Source organism: Pholis gunnellus, assembly GCF_910591455.1.
Source record: "Pholis gunnellus genome assembly, chromosome: 14".
Taxonomy (NCBI): domain Eukaryota; kingdom Metazoa; phylum Chordata; class Actinopteri; order Perciformes; family Pholidae; genus Pholis; species Pholis gunnellus.
This window is the reverse complement of record NC_136541.1, coordinates 7,328,461-7,347,791: the sequence shown is the minus strand read 5'-3', so window position 1 is coordinate 7,347,791 and position 19,331 is coordinate 7,328,461. Positions and strand designations below refer to the sequence as shown.

At 43.3% G+C, this 19,331-nt stretch overlaps 1 protein-coding gene across 1 annotated transcript; it reads left to right on the top strand.

Annotated features, from left to right (window-relative positions):
* Positions 1-2,625: 2,625 nt before the first annotated feature.
* Positions 2,626-19,159, top strand: emilin2a (elastin microfibril interfacer 2a; the record flags this gene model as incomplete). The annotated part of the gene is made up of 9 exons (XM_079172532.1): positions 2,626-2,771; positions 3,360-3,485; positions 5,810-6,000; positions 6,169-8,139; positions 14,970-15,317; positions 17,010-17,063; positions 17,455-17,514; positions 17,683-17,817; positions 18,361-19,159. 9 exons carry the CDS (start codon positions 2,626-2,628, stop codon positions 18,693-18,695), a joined length of 3,366 nt encoding a protein of 1,121 aa, XP_079028658.1. The 3' UTR covers positions 18,696-19,159.
* Positions 19,160-19,331: the final 172 nt, after the last annotated feature.

Here is a 19,331-nt window from a genome sequence, read left to right as displayed (position 1 = left end):
AAAAGCCAGTCATTTTTATTTTGTTTTGCTAAGTTTACAAGAGCATGTTTACTGTGAGGAAGCCACAAAATCCACACTGCACCCACATGAACAGGCTGAATTTAGTTTGATCCACATGACATAAAGCAGTGTGTACCCGGACATATGTGGCTTAATGACTCTACTACACAGCACAAAACTGGTTCTTTCAAAGAAAACCCTCCTTTGTGGTGCCTCAGAAGCAGCCTTGAACACCCCCCCCCCCCCCCCCCCCCCCCCCCCCCACACACACACACACACACACACACACACACACACACACACCCCAAGGTGAACCTGCACATTTATTATAAGTTGACAAAAAGTTCAGCGTCAGTGCTTCAGTGGGAGCACGTTGAAAAGCAGTCTTGGTGAGGGGTGGCCTTGGAAAGTTCATGTCTCAATGACAAATGCATTGTGTGCTGCAAAGGACCCACCCTGGTTCAGTGCAGGCTATTCCAATTTCAGTCAGTACTCCAACTTCTGCAAATTCGAGAAAAAAAAAAGAAAAAAGAAATCGATCCCAGAGAGGTGAAATGAGGAAAAGTCCCCTGGATTTATGGTCGAAATCAAAGGGTGTTTCTTGTTAAACTGAAGGCTGGGTATCTTCCTTCAGTCATGACTCATCTTACTCCCTGTTCTGCATGGATATCAGGGCATATAAGAAGATAATGTCTATTTTTAAATTGAGCAGGACCCATAGACTTAATGTCCACATGGAATATAAGTACAGCGTAAGTGAAGAGCGAGGGGCTTTAGTCCAGCTGCAGTCAGAGCCCTGAAAACAGATCGCGTGGCTTTGCTTGTGATTCTCCACACTGGTGACGATAATCTCTAAATATTAATTGTAAAGGTACCATTGACAAATAACCAAAGACAGAAATAGAATTTGGTTGATGAGGATTTAGCCTGAGAGATAACATGATTCCAATAAAATGTACTGTACTCATGATAAGGGAGGGTGAATTCAGAGTGCATAACACAGATAATTGACATGAGCAGAACATGGCAAGGTGATGGAGCTGGAGAATTGCGTGCGCTCATACTGCCTCAGTAATAAAATGTCCTTTTCTCACTCCAACAATTTTGGAAAGGAATTGCCATGACTACGAGAGACAGTTTTTTTTTTTGTTGCTTTCTTTACTGCTGCTGTGCTGCCCTCTTCTGGTGACTAAACAAACAGACATATACGGTCCACAGATCTGGCTCCCGAGAACCCCATTAAACAACCAATTCTATTTATGCATAGCCTGCAGATGTCTAGGTTTGCAGAATGTATAATATGAGAATTATGTGTAAATATAACAAAGTGAGAGGAAATCAACAGAGGGAAATCAATGAAATTGTCACTAATCTCCTTAAAAGGATCCTGTGGGTGGGAGGTATGGGTTGTAATAATGAAGTGTCAAGTTTATCTGATGCTCGTGTTGATTACTTGAAAATCAAATCCCAGTAGACATCATTCACTTCTATAACCAATTCCAGCATCTCTCAATTGGCCGGCCCTCAGTGCACGCTGCCTGATGAAACAGTGCAGGCTTATTTTGGGAAGGGTTATCTCTGGTCTGACACCAGTTCAGATAAGAAAAGAGCTTGTTGAATGGTGAAATGGTGGTTCGTTTGGAGGAGGGTCCACATGTGTGTTTATACATCATGCTCCCATAATGCTTTACAGCATTCCTCTGATTCATTATCACCCCATCTTGACTTCTCCACCCCCGCCTTTATCTAAGTCTCTTTACGTTAAATGACAGAATCTATCTGATCGGGGGAGAGTCATCCGGTGTGGCCCACGACAGCGGAACTGGAGGGAAATGGCTTCAGGCTCACCAGAAATTATTTCCACAGCAGCACTGTGTGCTTGGAAACTCTCCTCTTTCTCACACTGCCACACAGCTCTAAAGCACAGACAATGAATTCCTGCCTGGAGTGCTGTGAATTGTAGCTCTTGTGTAATTAATGTGTTACTTTCTGTCTCCCTACACAGTAAGATGTTGCTCAGCAAATTGCTCAGTTTGGCTCTGGAAAACAAATTATTGCTCAGTGCAGGAAAGAACAGACTGCACACTATACCCCCCCCCCCCCCCCCCCCCCCCACACACACACACACACACACATCCCCATTCAGCAACAGAGCAGAATGCAGACTACTGTTATCTCTGGCCATGAATATCATCAACACCTTTCAACTCAGGAGGCTGCATTCTAAAGACGTTATCCTGTCATGGTCATCAGTGAGGTGTGAATTACTGGCTGTTGGCAGATAAACAACTAATCAATTCCCAAATCGTCTCTGGTGGCAACATCCTCTCCGACATTAATTACTGACTTAAGCATAACTTAATTAAAGGAAAATATCGCCACAAAGGTTGTTTTTTTTTAAAGGTCGGGGGGAGTTTTTCCTCCTCGTGAATTTTTGGGAGGAGGGTGTTGGCCCCAAACGTCATTCCAAGGGAGTTGAAGTGAATGTGGACTTCCCCAAACTAGAAGTTTCATCAGTCACTGGGGCAATGTGACTGTGGTTTTTTGGGAACGTCGTGCATGATAATAACAGAGTTGCCTCTTTTTTTTCTGTTAGGAGTATTTATTTTAAAGCGTTTGTTTAGTATGAATTGCAGGAGCGGAGAGATGGACTGGCGGTGGACAATTTTCACACTGTTTTTGAACTTTCAGTTCACTTACGGGTCTCCCTCCTCTTATGACTTGTTCCAAAGGGCTGCATACACTGGAGTGGTACAGAGACACAGAAACAGGTACGTTACGGGTCTTTATACTCATGTGGCCAACCATTGAAACTTTTCTGTTTTTGAGAAAGTCACAACAACAAATTCAGCACGGGCGTTTCTTTAATCCCACTTTTCCCGAAGGTTAAAGCTGCGTGCCTTTTGTTGCGCAGTTGCCAAAAAAGAAACCGCGATGAAGTCCACAACTTCTCATTAATCGGAATGACCTCAGACCGGTGAAGATGTAGCCTCTTATGGTCATCTGCAGGCTGTTAACATCCACTGTGCTTTTATCAGCCCGCGGCTAAATTTGGCTGGAGTTTGCCAGTGTTGCTAAAAGGTGATACCATTTAGATAAACGCTGGAATGGCAGTGGATTACTCCAACTCCTCATTAAAAGGAGACCATTAGTTCATTTGCAACTCTTATACAGATAAACTAAAAAGACGCAACTTTCAGGGTAAGCTAAAGCATTAGGGCCGAATTGTGGTGTTTTATTATGATCTCAAATCACTAAAAACGTAATAACTCACTTTATTTACGGAGTACTTCTCCAAAAATGTTTCTGATAGTTCTTGGTATATACATCTTGTTTATTTCTGCCTTCTCTCCTCTCAGGAACTGGTGTGCCTATGTGGTGCGCAGGAACGTGAGCTGCGCCGTGCAGGGGAGTGTGGAGAGCTTCCAGGAGCCCGTAATGGCCCCCTGCCCAGCCTACCAGCCCGACTGCCAGCGACAAGTGACGTGAGCATCCGGGGGACGAGGGCACGGGGTCGAGGGTGCATGTTCAGATGTATGAGATGGACCGGAGTTCTGATACAAAATGTTTCTCTGAGAGAGAGAGAGAGAAACAGAAATATTCACAGCGGCGAGAAGAAACGCTGTTGGCAGAACCATTAGCACAGCTTTTTTTTTTAGCAAGTTAAAAAGCCCACTGAAAAGGCAAAGGCTTAAACAGGAAATGGAGCGTAAAGCTAATGAGGACTAGCACTCTCTCTCGCTATAGCAATACATCTGGTTACCTGAAATAACCTTCCAAGTTACAGCCATAGTGTTAACAGTGATCACCTGTGGACACGCTCCACTTTTGAACACTCCTGCACTACTTCTATTTTCTTTCAAACACAGTTCTCTACATGAAACCGCTCACAACAAGGTCTGTGGATTATCTTGAGTAACAGGGTCATGATCTCTGGAAAGAGACATTGCTGTTGAGTGTTTCAAATGTATTTTTTGGCGCTTTGAGCAACACAAGCAGAGTGGAGTGTAGTACCATTATATTGGAGAGAAGGCAGACACCTCTAACGCTGATAGCTCCCAAACTATGCAACTCTTACCAAAACAATCTAGATTGATAAAAGTCCTACAGGTGAGAGGAAGAATATGCATTATTCATTTTTGAGGTGAACTGGCCCTTTAACGTGTAAAATAAAAAAGCAGCATATTCATGATGTTCAAAGGATGTGGTTTCTTGGAGTGTTGGCCAAAGTAAGACGCATAGTAATTCAATTTAACTAGTGCCGCTGATATGTATGATGACCCTTATATCATCCTGTACTCTGTAAATTACACTAATAAACTGCAAACAATGTCTGAAATTGATCTATTCGGTTAACATGCTTGTGGTGTTTAGCATCACAGGGATGTTGAGCCTATTACAGCTCTGACATTTTTTTAAAATAAATCTGCACATTAGTCTTCAGATATGTGTTGTATTACACTTACAAATGCTTTACAGCTTTGTTTTGTATTATTAGCAGATGGCCCACAATACTATATTACATAATTCAATGTCCTGTCCTTCCCTTTATCAACATAACACAAAAATGATAGACCTCGCTATGAATCCATTTGGAAACTGCATCAAAAGGAATCTCATACTCAGGAGCTGCAGAAACACAGTTGTGAGCAGTTCATGAGAGTTATTATCAAAAAATATGAAACTGAAAACTTACTAATAAAACAAAGAAATCAGTTCCTCTGATGGAGTAATTGTGTTTTTTAAATGGGAGTACCGTGGAGTACAGTGATTAGCAACCGTTGTTATTGATTCTTTACTGGAACATGTGTTGGAATTTAATATATTTAGTTTCGTGAATCATTTTTAGTTGTGAAACGACACATGCTATCGGTTGTTGAGCTTTGTCATCCAAACGGTCACAACAGCCAGTGTGTGGTGGAAAAGATCCCTGGAAACGAATCATTCTTAGGTCACAAGAACACATTTCCAAGAAGACCTGGCAGTGAGAAGAGACACCTCTGGATTTTTCCATTTCTAAGTGATCACATAATGTATTGGCTTTATCTCATGTGCAGATGAGATGAAATTAAAGGAAAAATCCCCTTTTTACCCTTTTAGATCACATCCAGGGTCGTATTGTGCACTTATTTAACAATATATGCAAAAAAGATGAAAAAACACAAATTTCTTTGTATTGTCATATCAATATATCATTTTATTTTCTTCCAGTAAAACAATATACGAGGTGGGCTTACGTAAGCTAGTACCAACAAATGATATCAAGACATAATCATTCCGTTTCACTGATGCTAAAGGCGCTTTCGGTTTCATTGGGACTTTAAGCACACATAGTTGACTCCAGCTCTGATGTCAAGGATTACAGTTTCCGTTCTTCTATTTGTCAAGCTAGAACAGTGTTATCAGTGAGGGTGTCAGTTAGGAAATGTGCAAAGATGATTGTTTCAGTCATCAACTTTCCAGATGTTCTGCATGACATGAGCCCTGCCTTCAGGGAAGTGATGTCATCTATTGTTTCTTTGGTAACTGTTTTCCTTGGCTAGAAAGTTTAAATGTTCATGATAAAGTAGAGAAGCTCAAAAAGTGTTCCCAAAGGCAGATGTTTTGGTGATTGCAGGAGTCAACAGATCCCAATAAAAATACACATTATTGGAACAGTTTCTTCTTTTTTGGAATGGCAGATTAGATGTAGAACAACATCCCATAAATGGTCTGGATTTGATCTTGGAAATGAAGCTCAGTGTTCCCAATTTTATATTCATGTTTGTTTGAGCTTTTGAAAAATGTGTTACTCTGCCCTGTTTTACAGATACCAAAATCGCTTTCGACCTACATACAAGATTGCCTTCAAGACGGTCACAGAGTTGGAGTGGAGATGCTGTCCTGGTTACCACGGTCTGGACTGTAAAGATTTAAAACCACCCCCAGACCGACAAACTGTTCAGGGAACACAGCCTTATCTCCCACAAAATCCTGGATATACATACAGACACACACAGAGTAAGAGACAGTTTTTTGAGTTTTAAAAATTTCTGCAAAAATATCTATGTATTTCCAAATGTAACTAAGAACCGCTCAACAACTAATTTGAGCTACCTTAGTGTCTATCGCTTAAAGGAGGAGAGAATGTAAACAATAATAATCTAATAACTTATTTTCTGATCATAGGGCCAGAGCGGAGAGAGACAGGGCACCATGAGGGGAGGCATGTTGGGACAGATAAGGTGCGTCTTCTTGAGGGTGAAGTTCAGCGCCTGTCTCAGACAGTCCTGGATCTCCAGTCTGCTTTGACAGGGTTAACTGCCAACCTCCGCACAGATCTGCAGGAAGACACAAAGAAGATACTGGTGACACTTCTCAACAACATGCGTCCACCAGACAGTGCTACGGCTGCGGGCGCAGAGGACAGCCCGGCAGTGCTGGATGGTCATCAGGCTACCAGAGGTGGGATTGCTGGAGACAAGGCTATAGAAAAAATAGTGACCCGGTTGGATGATATCAACATTGAACTGAAAAGCAAGGATGAAGCTTTGGAGGACCTAAGAGGAACCATGACAAGTCACGAGGGGCAGATCCGAGTCCTGATGGATGCCTCTCAATCTCAGACTCCAGCCATAGCGGAGTTTGATGTCATACAGACCTATGTTGATGGAAAATTTGAGAAGCTGAAGAAGGAGCATGACCAAAACGTGGAGGAACAGATGGCCAAGCTGCAAAGCTCATGCAACGACAAGATCAAGACCTGTGAAGACAACCGTGATCAAGGCTTGGTCAGCCTGATCAAGCTGGTGGATACCAAGGAGGCTGATCTGAGAAAGGAGATCCGGGCACTACGTCGGGACATGGCAGCAGCAGATGGACCTATACGAACTCAAAGGCAGACTGATCCATCCAAAGTGGAAGAGGAGCGTAGTGACCACAAAGACCTGTGGCGGGAGATTGACCGTATTGCAGAGGCTCACCGCATCCTGAACGTCCGCATTGACAACGAGCTGGCGCACCTGTCTGCTCCTCTGGAAGACAATGATTTCGGCCCGATGATTGAAGAGCTGGAGGCACGCATTAACATCACGGAGCAAAATGCAGAGACTCACTGCTTCTATATCGAAGAGAAGCTGACCCGAACGATCTCAGACGAAGTGGCAGCACTCCGGCGGCTTCTGGAGGAGCGTCTGGACAGCATGGAGGACCAGTTTACGAACATGCTGGTGGAAATGAGCAACAGCTCCTACCCTGGGATGTTTGGTGACTCCATGGATGGCATCCAGACAGAAGTCAACAACAATAAGTTCCTCCTCAAAGGTTTGGATGATAAGGTCAATGCTGTTGGAGAGTTGTGCTCTGCAGGATGTTCAGGCTCAGGAATTAGTGTAGGTGCAGTGAGTTCCTCGCCCACACCTAAAGGTCTAGAAAACATTTTGACGGACCTGAGTCGGTACAGGAATGAATTGGACGTTCTCAACACAGATGTCAATGCCAACGTGGACAAGCTCAGGCAACTGGAAGATCTGGTTGCACGGCAGTCAGTCGCAAATGAGAGACGTGTGAAGACGATGGATGACTTCCAGAAGGGATTGATTAATCTCCAAGATAATGTGCTCGGTCTGGCTGAAGGTGTTACCGGGCTAGGTGACTCCTTAAGCAAATACACCCAGGATATGCACAAAATAAACTCGACATGCTGCCATGCAGAGCAGAGTGGCTTTGGGAGTCCAGCACGGGACAACTGGGCATCAGTGATAGCAGCACCCAGTAGCCAGGCAGAGGACACCAGACGACATGTGGAAGAGCTGAAAACCAGGTTTAATGCGCTCAGCAGGCAGGTGTCATCTGAACTGAGTCAATGTAAACAGAACACGCAGGGTGTTTCTGATGGCATTTCTGCTGTGGATGGACGCGTGTCCAGACTTGAAGAGGTGTGTGGAAGGTTAGATGGGGTTTCTGCCAACATCAAAGAGCTGAAAGATGGACTGGAGAGACATGTTGTTGGTCTGCGGGACTATGAGTACAGGATGAACGTCACCTGTGGAAATCATGGCGCGGACATCATCGCGCTGCAGAATTCCTTGCAGAGGTTCCAGGCGCAGCTGTCTGCGATGGCCAAACATGTCTTGAAAGACGTCGCCGCCAAAGAGCCAGGTGAGTTGATGACATCATTGGCTGTCTGTGGTAATGTTTGCAGAAGGAAATGATCATTTGGCATTGTGAGGTCATATTTAGCAATATTTCTTTGGAGCCAATATTCAGAGGCTTTATCTCTACAGAGCTTCAGTTTGCCAGCACAAGTTGAATGGATTATTATTTTAATGTTGAATTTGTACAATATTGGTATTTGGCTCTGACTTTTCACTTCTGAAAAATGGAAGCAGCACACTCAACACAGCTGTAAGTGGTGGTGGTGGAGGCCGAGGCTTATGAAATGCAGCAGCGGTAATGTGTCAGAAAGGGACAGCAGGTTAAGTACCGCTTAAATACACCACAATGAAAAAGAGTCCACTGCATGTATGTTGCAATAAGAAGAGTATATCATGAGAGTGTAAAATGAGACTGGCTACCTGAACCATGTTGCAGGCGTCACATCATTAGTGAATTTAAAGGAAAAGTTCAACATTTTGGCAGATAAGCTTATTTGCTTTGTTGTTGTCTTATTCAGCATTCTGTTGTAGGTAGCGCCACCCACTCTTGTCACATCTGGTGGCAAAAAGCTAAGATGGCGAAGATCAAAATTCCAAACTTGAGGCTTCAAAACGTGTTGTGTGCTCAACATTATGAAATTCATTTTGTAGAAAGGCAGGCTAGCTCTTTCCCCCTAATTCCAGTCTCTATACTAAGCTAAACTAACTTGGTGCTGTCCGTAGCTTCATATTGAATTTCATCTAACTCTCAGCAAGAAAGCAAATAAGCACAATTGTTACTTTAACCTATTACATTTCAGTATACTATATGACAGTATTAGATGTAGATTATGGCACAGTTTCACCACTCAAAAGTCTATGGATTCTCCCATTAGCGCAGGCAGGCACTTAAATTACTAAATACACACACTCCTTTGTAGCTTCCTCTCTAATTTCCACCATATGATTTTATCAAGTGTGATTAACATCTGTGTAAACACAAACTTTTCCTGAAGATAATCCTCCATATAATGCATTCTGCTTGCTTGGCTTATATGGAGGCTTGGTGGGAAGGATCAGCTCCCATGAATGGCCGCAGGGTATTTCCCAGAGAGGGAGGACACGGGTTCACTGGGCCTCCCGTGCTCGCCTTGTCATTCAATATGTCCCAGCACCAACAGGCAGAGGCCCACGATGGAAACTTCCTGCGACTTAGATCCATGTTTTCCTAATAATTCCCAAGTTTTTATATAAGGAATTACATTTTTAGATGACAAGAGGTCAGCCCCTCCTAACTACCGTGATGATTTGCTCGCACTGTTTTGTGCCTCATTGCTCCCTCATGTAAATGTCAGAACACCCGAGCAGACTGGTGCATCCACGTTGAGCTGTGAGGTCTTTTTTCTTGCACCGTGACATTGCTTTTTTGTTGTTGTTACTCATACCACAGAACTGCAGACCTCAATCTCAATTCCCGGTCTCTCAGTACACAATTAAACACACACACACGTACGCAATGCACCTCCCTCCCTCTCTTTTTTCCTTACACATACCAACCTCCAGAGATTCCCGTAGGGTGACCTCAGCCTGATGTGTGGAGTCTGGTCCTCATTAAGGGCCCTGACTCACTGCTGGAGCCAGTCTTGATGGAGAAGGGAGAAGCAGGGCTCCACACCCAGGACCAGATGCTTCGACTACCCTTAGCTGTGATGTCATGGCTGGGGCCCCATCACCGCTGCCGCCCTCTCTCAAACCATCCAAAACAATGGTATGATAGGGACCTGAGGAGGAAAGGAGGGCGGCTGGATTAGTGGTTGTGGAGGAGAGAGACGGAGAGAATGAAGGCATTTTCTATTCCATTTCACTCTTTGCCAAATTTGGGCAGTTATTTCCAACTGTGATATATGATTTCATTACTGTGTAACAGCACACTGCACCTCTGCCCAGCATTAAATCAGACAGGCCTGTGCATACTGTAACAAATTGTCGGGGCCTCTTGATTAGTTGTTTATCCCTAATCCCTGTATCAGTTTCTAGCTTTTTTTCAATATGAGGGAGCATATTTAAAGTTTGACATTTTGGGAAATACAATAGACGTGTATATAAGTAGTCACCATCACGTTGCCCGTTGGTTTGTGGACTACGGTTTTGAAGCCTCGGGTTTGGCATTTTGTCCGTCTCCATCTTGGTTTTTGGCTGCGCCACCTTGTTTTTCTGCGACCAGAAGCGACAAGCGAGGGTGACGCTAAGTAAAAAGAGACATTTTCAGGTGACCAAAATGTTACAGTTAACTTTCATAAACCAAAAACACACTGTGAAAGAGTAACTGTTTTAAGACGAAAACACGGACAACTCCCAGACCGGAAAACTCCATGGCAGCAACCTGTCAATCAATCACAAGACAGCAACGCCCTAAAGCATACCCTGCTTTATTGTCTATGTTGCTCTAAATGCAACTACAATTTACTAAATGAACATCATGCTGTATTGAAGAAGACTTGAAACTAGATTGAGACCATGAACTCATGTGTATAATGTTTACTGAGGTAATAAATCAAGTGAGAAGTAGAGTCATTTTCTCATAGACTTCTATACAATCTGACTTATTTTTGCAACAAGGGGAGCATCAGGAACACATAATGCAAGTTCAAGGCACTTTAGCTTTGGCTTCACTTTTCAGCTCTGGAGGTTGCCGCCTGGGAAATATGCATATTCATTTTCTTGCAAATACTTAGTTGAGAAGATCGATACAACTCACATTTGTTTGCTACACGTAAAGCTACTGCCAGGAGCTGGCTAACTTAGCTTAGCATAAAGGCCGGAAACTAGCCTGGCTCTGTCTAAAGGAAACAAAATCCTCCTATACCAGCACCTCTAAAGCTCACTAATTATGTTTTTTTCAGGCAACCAGCAACAATGTTTTTGTATGGATTGAATAAACAAGATACTTGTTAATTAGTGAGCATCAGAGTGCTGGTAGGCAGATTTGGCTACTTTGGACACAGCCAGGCGAGCCGTTTCCTGTTTACAGTCGTTGTGCTAAGCTAAGTTAGCTTGTCGCTGGTGGTAGCTTCATATTTACTGTACAGACATGAGAAACGTTTATTCTTCTCTTCCAACTCTCGGCAAGAAAGTGAATAAACGTGTTCTCCAAAATGTCGATCTTTTCCTTCAAGGGCAAATAACATGATATTCTCTCTCTTTGTGCTCATAGTCTGTATCCCCCGAGAGAGGGAGTGGTACTGTGTGGCTGAGGTAGCATGAGGATTTTATGTTTTCCTCAAGTAAGGGAAGGAGATAAATAGTCTAAATGGAGATAAAACATTTCTATGAAAAATCCCAGCTCTGCGGGTGTGGTGTTGGTGGTGGTGGAGAGCCTACTGAAATGTTTCCTCAGTCATATGAAGACCCCGACGAGGCTGCGAACAGATGAGTTGTTGTAATAACAGAACTGAAAGATTAACTGGAATAGCTTTGCCCTTACTCAATGTGACTGCTGAACGGAATTTGTGTGACTTCAGTTGCAAAATGTTGGCACTGCTTTGCCCACAGCAGCTGCAGCAGCGAAGGTCTGCTGCTGCAGCTCGTCAGTGTTTGTTTCTGGCTGTTTGCTTTCCGAGAGGGAGTCGTGGTTAAGCAGCAGTGACTCTGTATAACACAGGGGTATCAAAGTAATTGTGAAATGACATGTGATAAAGCAGTCTGTTTGATATAGGTTATTAGGAAATGCTTCTGTTTTCAAAGAGCTTGAACTTACTGTTCCTCATTCAGACGGTGACTAATCAACTGTCTTGTTCTGAATTTTCTCATTCGATTCTCAAGAAGTTTTTTTTCCTCCTTTTTTTGGAGGTGATCCCAGTCTAACTCCAATCACTACCCTGTTTCTTTCTCCCTCTCTTATCTCTGAACTACTCTCCCTTTTCTCACTCATCGCTCTCTCCTTCTGTCCAGTTTTTTTTTTTTTGTCCTTCCAAGAGTGCCAGAGGACTTATTTTCCTCCTCTCCCTCCACCCTGTCCGTTGGGTGTTTCTATTGACAGACGAGGCCTTCAGAAAAGACAAAGAAAAAGCAGTTGTATTAAAGCAGGGATAAATTGAAGGCTTTGATTTCATGGATCAATGCTTTGCAATTGATCATTGTGACTTTATACAGGAGAGACAGGCAGTGAGATTAACTGTCTACCGTGATGAAGGAATACAAGGAAAACAAGATATCAAAGGCTTTTTGAAGTCAAAGGGTGTCTGCTTGGAAAAGAATGAAAAATTGAACTCGACACCACAAACACACACACTGTATATATTTAGTGCGCAGGGCGCTTTGACTGCAACAGCTTCCCCCCCAGAGAGATCTCTGAAGCCCCGACGTGAGGTGTTTCCATCTCTGACCGATGAGCCCATCTGGAAGTCTTCAGAGGAGAATGGACCCCGAGTCACGATGGGAGTCTCCGAAGGTCTGCCATGCAATGCACAATTTCAACCTCCCATCATTAATATCACTGGGTGGAGGATGAAATTATGTCCATGTGCATAGCAAGAAAAGAAAAATGTATGGTCGGAGTGTGAGCGATGCGTTGTTGTGTGCGTAACCGCCACTCCCTGCTCTGTGCCCCTTGACACCATTTTCCATCGCATGATCAGCTTGTCTGCTGCAATATGGCTCGACGCTTTCAGACACTTTTGAACACTCACGCACTGTCACCCGAATCTGTGGACTGCAGCTTCCCTCCCCTTGGCGGTGTCTCAATCTGCTTGTGAGTAATAACATCTGTTTTTGGTGATGATCTTCTTGGTTGCACCAGCACTGGTGTGTATGTGTGCGCCAGTCTGTGTGTGTGTGTGTGTGTGGGGGGTTTTTTTTGTTCGACTTTGTGGTTGCCCCCTTAGTGAGACACTGGCTGAGAGCTCATGGGAAATATGCACTCAGCCAACCAACGTCCTGAAGGAGGCACGGGAAGGAAATGAGGAAGTGATTTCTGATTATCTCAGTACAACATGATTGCTGGGTTTAATTTGTTTTTGATTATACATGTGGTTTCTGAGTAGCTTGTGGTATCACTTGCAGTAAGGAGGAGGAGTTTCAATGGTTGCTGATGTTTTATTTAATAAGAACAGAGTGGATTTCATAATCCGGGAGCAACAGGCAGACTTTAATGTAATACCGTTGCTCTCAGGTACTTGGATTGATCGCTTTTCCTCAGTACAAGACTGGATGTACAGTTGACTTCAGTTGATTCATCGTTCAAGCTGAAAAGTAATTTAATGGTACCCTGTGGGTTTGAGCGTGAATGTTCATTCATGATTTATCAGTCTTGATTGTTTTGGCGTGAGAACCCTTCAGAGATGTCTGCCTTCTCTCTAAGATAAGGGAACTCAGCTTAGCTGCTCAAAGCGCCAAAATCCATAGTTCTCTACGTGAAACAGCTCACAACCAGGTCTGTGGATTATCTTGAGTAACCGGGTCATGATCTCTGGAAAGAGACATTGCTGTTGAGTTTTTCAAATGTATTTTTTTTTTGGCACTTTGAGCACCACAAGACGAGTGCCATACAGTCCCGTTATACTGGAGAGAAGGCAGACCCCGATATTTCCAAAACTAGGCAAACTAGGAACGTTCACTAGCGTGAACGTTCCCTTTAAGGTTGGTCTTTAACTACATTTTGTGGTCGTCATCAGCAGATGGAGTTCGAGCAGAACTCCATCTGCTAATGAGGTATGGTTGAAAGCTGTAAAGTGGATCTTAGGATTAATTTGTGAAAGTACCCAGTGGAGTTCTCTTGTAATATAACGCTGTTATGTTTACATTAAGTATTTCTCACTGAAATACATGAGACATTATCCTTGAAGGGCCAATAAAGTGGTTAAATGTCTTTCCCAGCTCATTAAACCGCAAAGACAATTTTGGAAGAGGCACTTGCACCAGCTGATCGGTGATCAGCTGTTCGTGCTTCAGCATCTTTTGACCTATTGTTACTACGGCCGATCATCTACCAGCTGACCAGTAGCATCGCATTCTTAAAATAACATGAAAAGCTAGCGTGCATTCTGTTTGTTAAACTGATGAGAGGAAATGAAAACAAAATGAGAAAGCCTGTTAATTCCACCCAAAGGCATTTATTTGCTCTCTTTTATAAAATGTTAAACATGGTGCATATGTTTTCAATAACACATGAAGTTGTGATTCATCACACGTACATCTCTTGGAAATGGCTGGTTTACCTATTCAAGAGAATATAAGGTGATGCGGAAATGGCAGTGATGATGCATTCTTAACGTAAAACCTCTTCACTGAATCTTAAATGCAGTTCGACACAATCAGCCTGACACCTGGTTGTGAGACGGAGCTGGCACAAAGCAGGTACTGTAATTATGTTTTGTTATTTGTCCCCAGGACACTCTCACAACGTCAATATGCCCACCTCAGAGGCCCAGGTGATGTCTGAGCCCTCAGGGGGTCTGGCAAGCAGTCGACTAGTTTCCGTTCAGATGGTTCTCGTTGCCTAAAACTCACACCGACCGCTGGTTCTGCTTTTATGAACGGTAATAATGGTACCGGTTGAAAAAAAACAACAAAAAAGCTCAGAGGGCCACTGAAAGCCAGGTCTAATTTGGCCTGTCTTCAAAATTCAAGCTGTTAAAAGAGAATTCACAAGAGAAGGGAGGGATGTGGTCTGAATCTTAGAGAGGAAGTGGGACTTATAAACAAAAACGTTCACTGGAAGCTTGTGCCTTTGCAGAGAACATTTGACATCACTTTGAGTTGTCGTGACCAGATGGTAACGGCAATCATATGGTCAGAAAGTGAACTGTAATTTGATTTATTTACAATCTTCCCACTGTCTGTCTTTTTCTTTCTAAGGAATGACCTTAAGACCAGAGAGGCCCGCTTCTTTGCCAGATCCCACCAGAACCAGAATCCAACAAATCCACATCCCTCTCATCATCCCAGCGCTGCCATCCAGCCCCAGGCAGCCGCACAATCCCAGCCAGCCACTGCAGCCCAACATGCACACGATCAGGATCAGTCCGCCAAGCCAGCCGTCCAGCCCCCGGCAACCGGGCCACGCCACTCTCCCGCTGGTTCCCATGAGGCCGGTGGTGGAGACGGGCGAGGCCGGACCTCCGGGGTACAGCCGCAGGGTGACCGTGCGGAGAGAGTCTGAGGACTCGTCCAGCGTGCCTGTCAAAGGGTTTGCTGGCGCACCAGGTGAGAAGTGCTAATGGTGATGGTCTCCTGCAGCTCTAATCTGGATGATTTCATTAAGTCAATCTGTGTGAACACCGTGGATTTACAAATAAAACAAAGACCAATCAAAATGAAACACATAATATAGGTACCTCTTGGTATATACAAGTTGACGAAGTCAATCAATTAATCAATCAATCTTTATTTGTATCGCACCTTTAATACAGATTACTGCAGTTCAAAGTGCTCCACAGATAACTGGCATGCCAAAAATAAGATGGAACAAGTGTGGACTGTGTAAACAAATAAAGCGAAATAAAAGTTTGGAAATGTTACGAGTGAAACTTAACAATTTGAAACCACTGCACACGAGACATTAAAATGATAAAGTGTAATAAAATATAATTAACAGCTATTAAAACCTAGTAGTAAAGGAGCGTGAAATAAAAACTAGATGAATAAAATAACAATAAAATAGAATAACATTTTACAACTTATATACAATCAAATAAGTGAATTGAATAGTTTAAATATCTATAAATATATAAAGGCCTGGCCTCAAACGTGCATTACTGCTCCCCAACATTTAAAAAACATAAACAGCAGCTTCAGAGGCCCACGTGCAGCCTCATGCTCTCCGTTCCCCCGGGCTGACATCTAAAGCGTTAATCCAGATCTGGATGCACAGAGTCGACGAGCATGTATGAACGCTGAAACTGTCACCGCCGCTGAGACGAAAAGAACATTTCATGACACCGTGTCATAATTCTGGCACCGTGGAGAGCGAGGCTGAGCCAGCGTTACCACATGTGTGACACAATAAATGCATGTTCCTCTTTTCAACAGTGCTGTCAAATCCCAGTCACATCAGATGTACTCATCCAAACCACATCAGCATTGACAAAAAAAAATGTGGTTTCAGTCTTTTCGTGTCACACATGGAACTCATAACATAGGTTTAATTATCCATGTACTCTGTTTTCTTTTGTCATCAACACAAAGGAATGCTATACTTAAAAGGCTTTAAACTGGGGCCAACTCAAATTGGACAGAAGAGTCAACAGATAGTCACAGAGACAGTTCTGGATTGAATTAATATGACTGCATATATAGGATGAGTAGGGGAAATATCATAGGCTTTGTTTTAGCCTCCCCGTGGCACATTTTGGCAGTAAAATAACAGAGAGCAGTTTTAAAATATGTCCTATAAATCCATGTTGGTCGAGATTCTTAACCTGAGAATCAAACTGCATTCAGCATTCATGCAAATCTTCAGGCTTTAATATAGAGTAGTACAAGTTTTGAATTACTCTGCACCATTGAAGGGCATGTTTCCACATCATCATTACAGGGCTGAGAATCCTTGTGATTGGATGGTTGTATATCTGTTATTATGATTGTTGGTCTTCTTCAGAACTAAAACAGCACAAATATCTGCAGGTTTAGATCCATTTCAAGGAAACTGGCAACGCTTGAATCTACTTATAGATCCCCATTGTCCTGGAACAGCTAAAACAACATCATACTCATTCAAAAAGCCACTTGTAAAACCAAAATAATGCAGATTACAACCCGTTTTGTTTTAATTTATACCTTCTCTGGGAAACCACCCCGCAATGTGCAGATGGAAAACCAAACAACTGCCTCTGGCACTAACTTCTCTCTTCAGATGATGATAAAACATGATGTGTTTGTCATCCGTTCCTTTTGCAGGCTATCCTCCTCTGCAGCCTGTGTCTTTCAAGCCCCAATCACCCAGCCGGCAAGGTATAAGCAGTTCATTATTCAGTTAAACAACAACCCCAAAAACTGGAAACGCTGTGAAAAATGTGTAGCCTGAGAGTGTGAGGGAGTGGGAACTGGATGTGTTTAGTTTAAGGAGATGTGGGCGGACTATGGAAGGATTTCAGCTCATCTGAAGGCACTCACCACAAAGCTTTACCCCGGGCTGCATGGTGTTACATTTGGTGACGTTGGAGACAATTCCTGAAGTAGAAAATGGCTATAGTCAATGGCTAAAAGTAGATTCTGTATGTTGATTTTTAACATATCATATACTCATAATTAAATCTAAAATCAGTGTGTCAACCCTTGAGCTCACAGCCGTGACTGTAGGCATAAATACACAATCAACACTTTCTTTATTTGTACCTTGTAGTTCCCTTGGCAGCGAAGATGCCCTGGAACCCGATGTATCACGCTCCAGCTGAATCAGCAGGTACAAATCAGCTCTCTCAATGTTAGTAACTGCATCGAATAAAGAAAAAAAAATAAGTAAACAAATAATGAGCTCAAAAATAAGGATTTTGTGTTACTTTATATAAAGTGAGAAATGTAGTTCGTCTTTGAAATGAGGCTCTGATCGACTTACACGTTATCGTTGCAGCGCCTGCCGACATCGGCGCAGATCCCTTCTCCTTCTCTGCCGGCCTCACACAGCAGCCGCTCTCTGGAGACTTTGGCTTCATCCGCTTCAACAGAGTTCTGGTCAACGACGGAGGACACTACAATCCCCACACAGGTACACAACAGCAGCAGCAGATTTAATATCTGTTGCAGTGTCACTACGACACTGTACGTGGACTTTTGACATTGCATTATAGGCATGCAATAGGCATGCAAACAAACATTCAAGTTGCATAGTAACACCAGTTTGTGGTTTGAGTCTTTTGTGGTTTCTTTAGTTTTTGGTCAGGGCCAGCTGACTCACAGCTAGAGTTAAAACTCTTTTGCTCAAGTTTTTCTTCTTTATTTTGTGCATATAATAAAACATAACAAAAGAGACGAGATATACAGTAGCATAAGAAAATGCACAGGTGGGTTGAAAAAAACCCCCCTAAGGCCTGAGGGCTTGAACCGATCCATGTTTGTGGTACCGCAAACTAAACACAAACTTTAAAATTCATTTTTATACTCAATGAGGACTGTGGATTTTGTCTCTTCCATTGGAAGTCCAGCTATTAGGCTATGACAACAAGACCCACAGTAGGAGTAACATTACATTAGTAAATATGCGACTCTAGTCATTGATCTTACCCACTTGTTCCCTTTCTCATCTCCTCAGGGATCCTCACCGCACCTCTGGATGGCCGATACCTGATATCCGGACTGCTGACCGCAAAGCAGGGTGACCGTGTGGAGGCCGTCCTGTCCGTGTCCAACCGCAGCGTCCACAGGCTGCAGAGCTCGGCGGGGCCTGCGGCCGGTCAACACGGCGGCTCAGCAGGCGGCAACTGCGGCTGCGGCGGCTCGGTGTCCTTCAGTCTGATCCTGCCCCTGAGGAAAGGAGACCGCGTGGGCCTGGTGAGGACCGGAGGCCAGCTGGCCACCACCGGGGCCAGGGAGATCCTGTCCACCTACAGCGCCATCTTCCTGTACGCACCACAGGACAAGAGATAGCTGGAGCTCAGCTGGACTAGTTTGTTCCAAGACAGTTGGACTGCAGGAGATGTTGCAGAAAGCATAGTTTTCACTGTTTTGCTGTGATGCCGCTTCTTTGCCACGCAGTGCCGGTGTGTGAAGATCCTCACTTATAAATTCAGCTAAAGTCATTACATTGCCATTTGTAAGCCATTTGCCAAATATACCGGAATACAAGAAGCAGGATTTGTTTCTAATATATTTGATTATCAAGATGCCTTTTTTTGTACCTATTGTGAATGTCTTGTGTAAATAAGTGTTTGTAAATTAACATAAAAATTCATAAAATGTTATTTTAACAAAGCCATCTCAGAGACTCGGTAGGCAAGAATGCGATATCACTATCCATAAACCGTGATAAATCAAAGCATACGCTCACTTCATCTTACTCTGTAATGCACACTGTAGAAGGAGAGAATGATTAATAAATACACATGAAGAGGTTTTGCAACACAACTTGCTTTTATTAATATTCCAGACTCGGCTGGCTTCAGACACTGCACTGAGAAAGACGGTCTGAAGGCAAAAAAAAAAACCATGTGTGTCATCACCTAAAGTGGGTGTGGATGAAAAAATAAATTCCCCCTCACTTCACTCCCGAGACTTCAAATATTC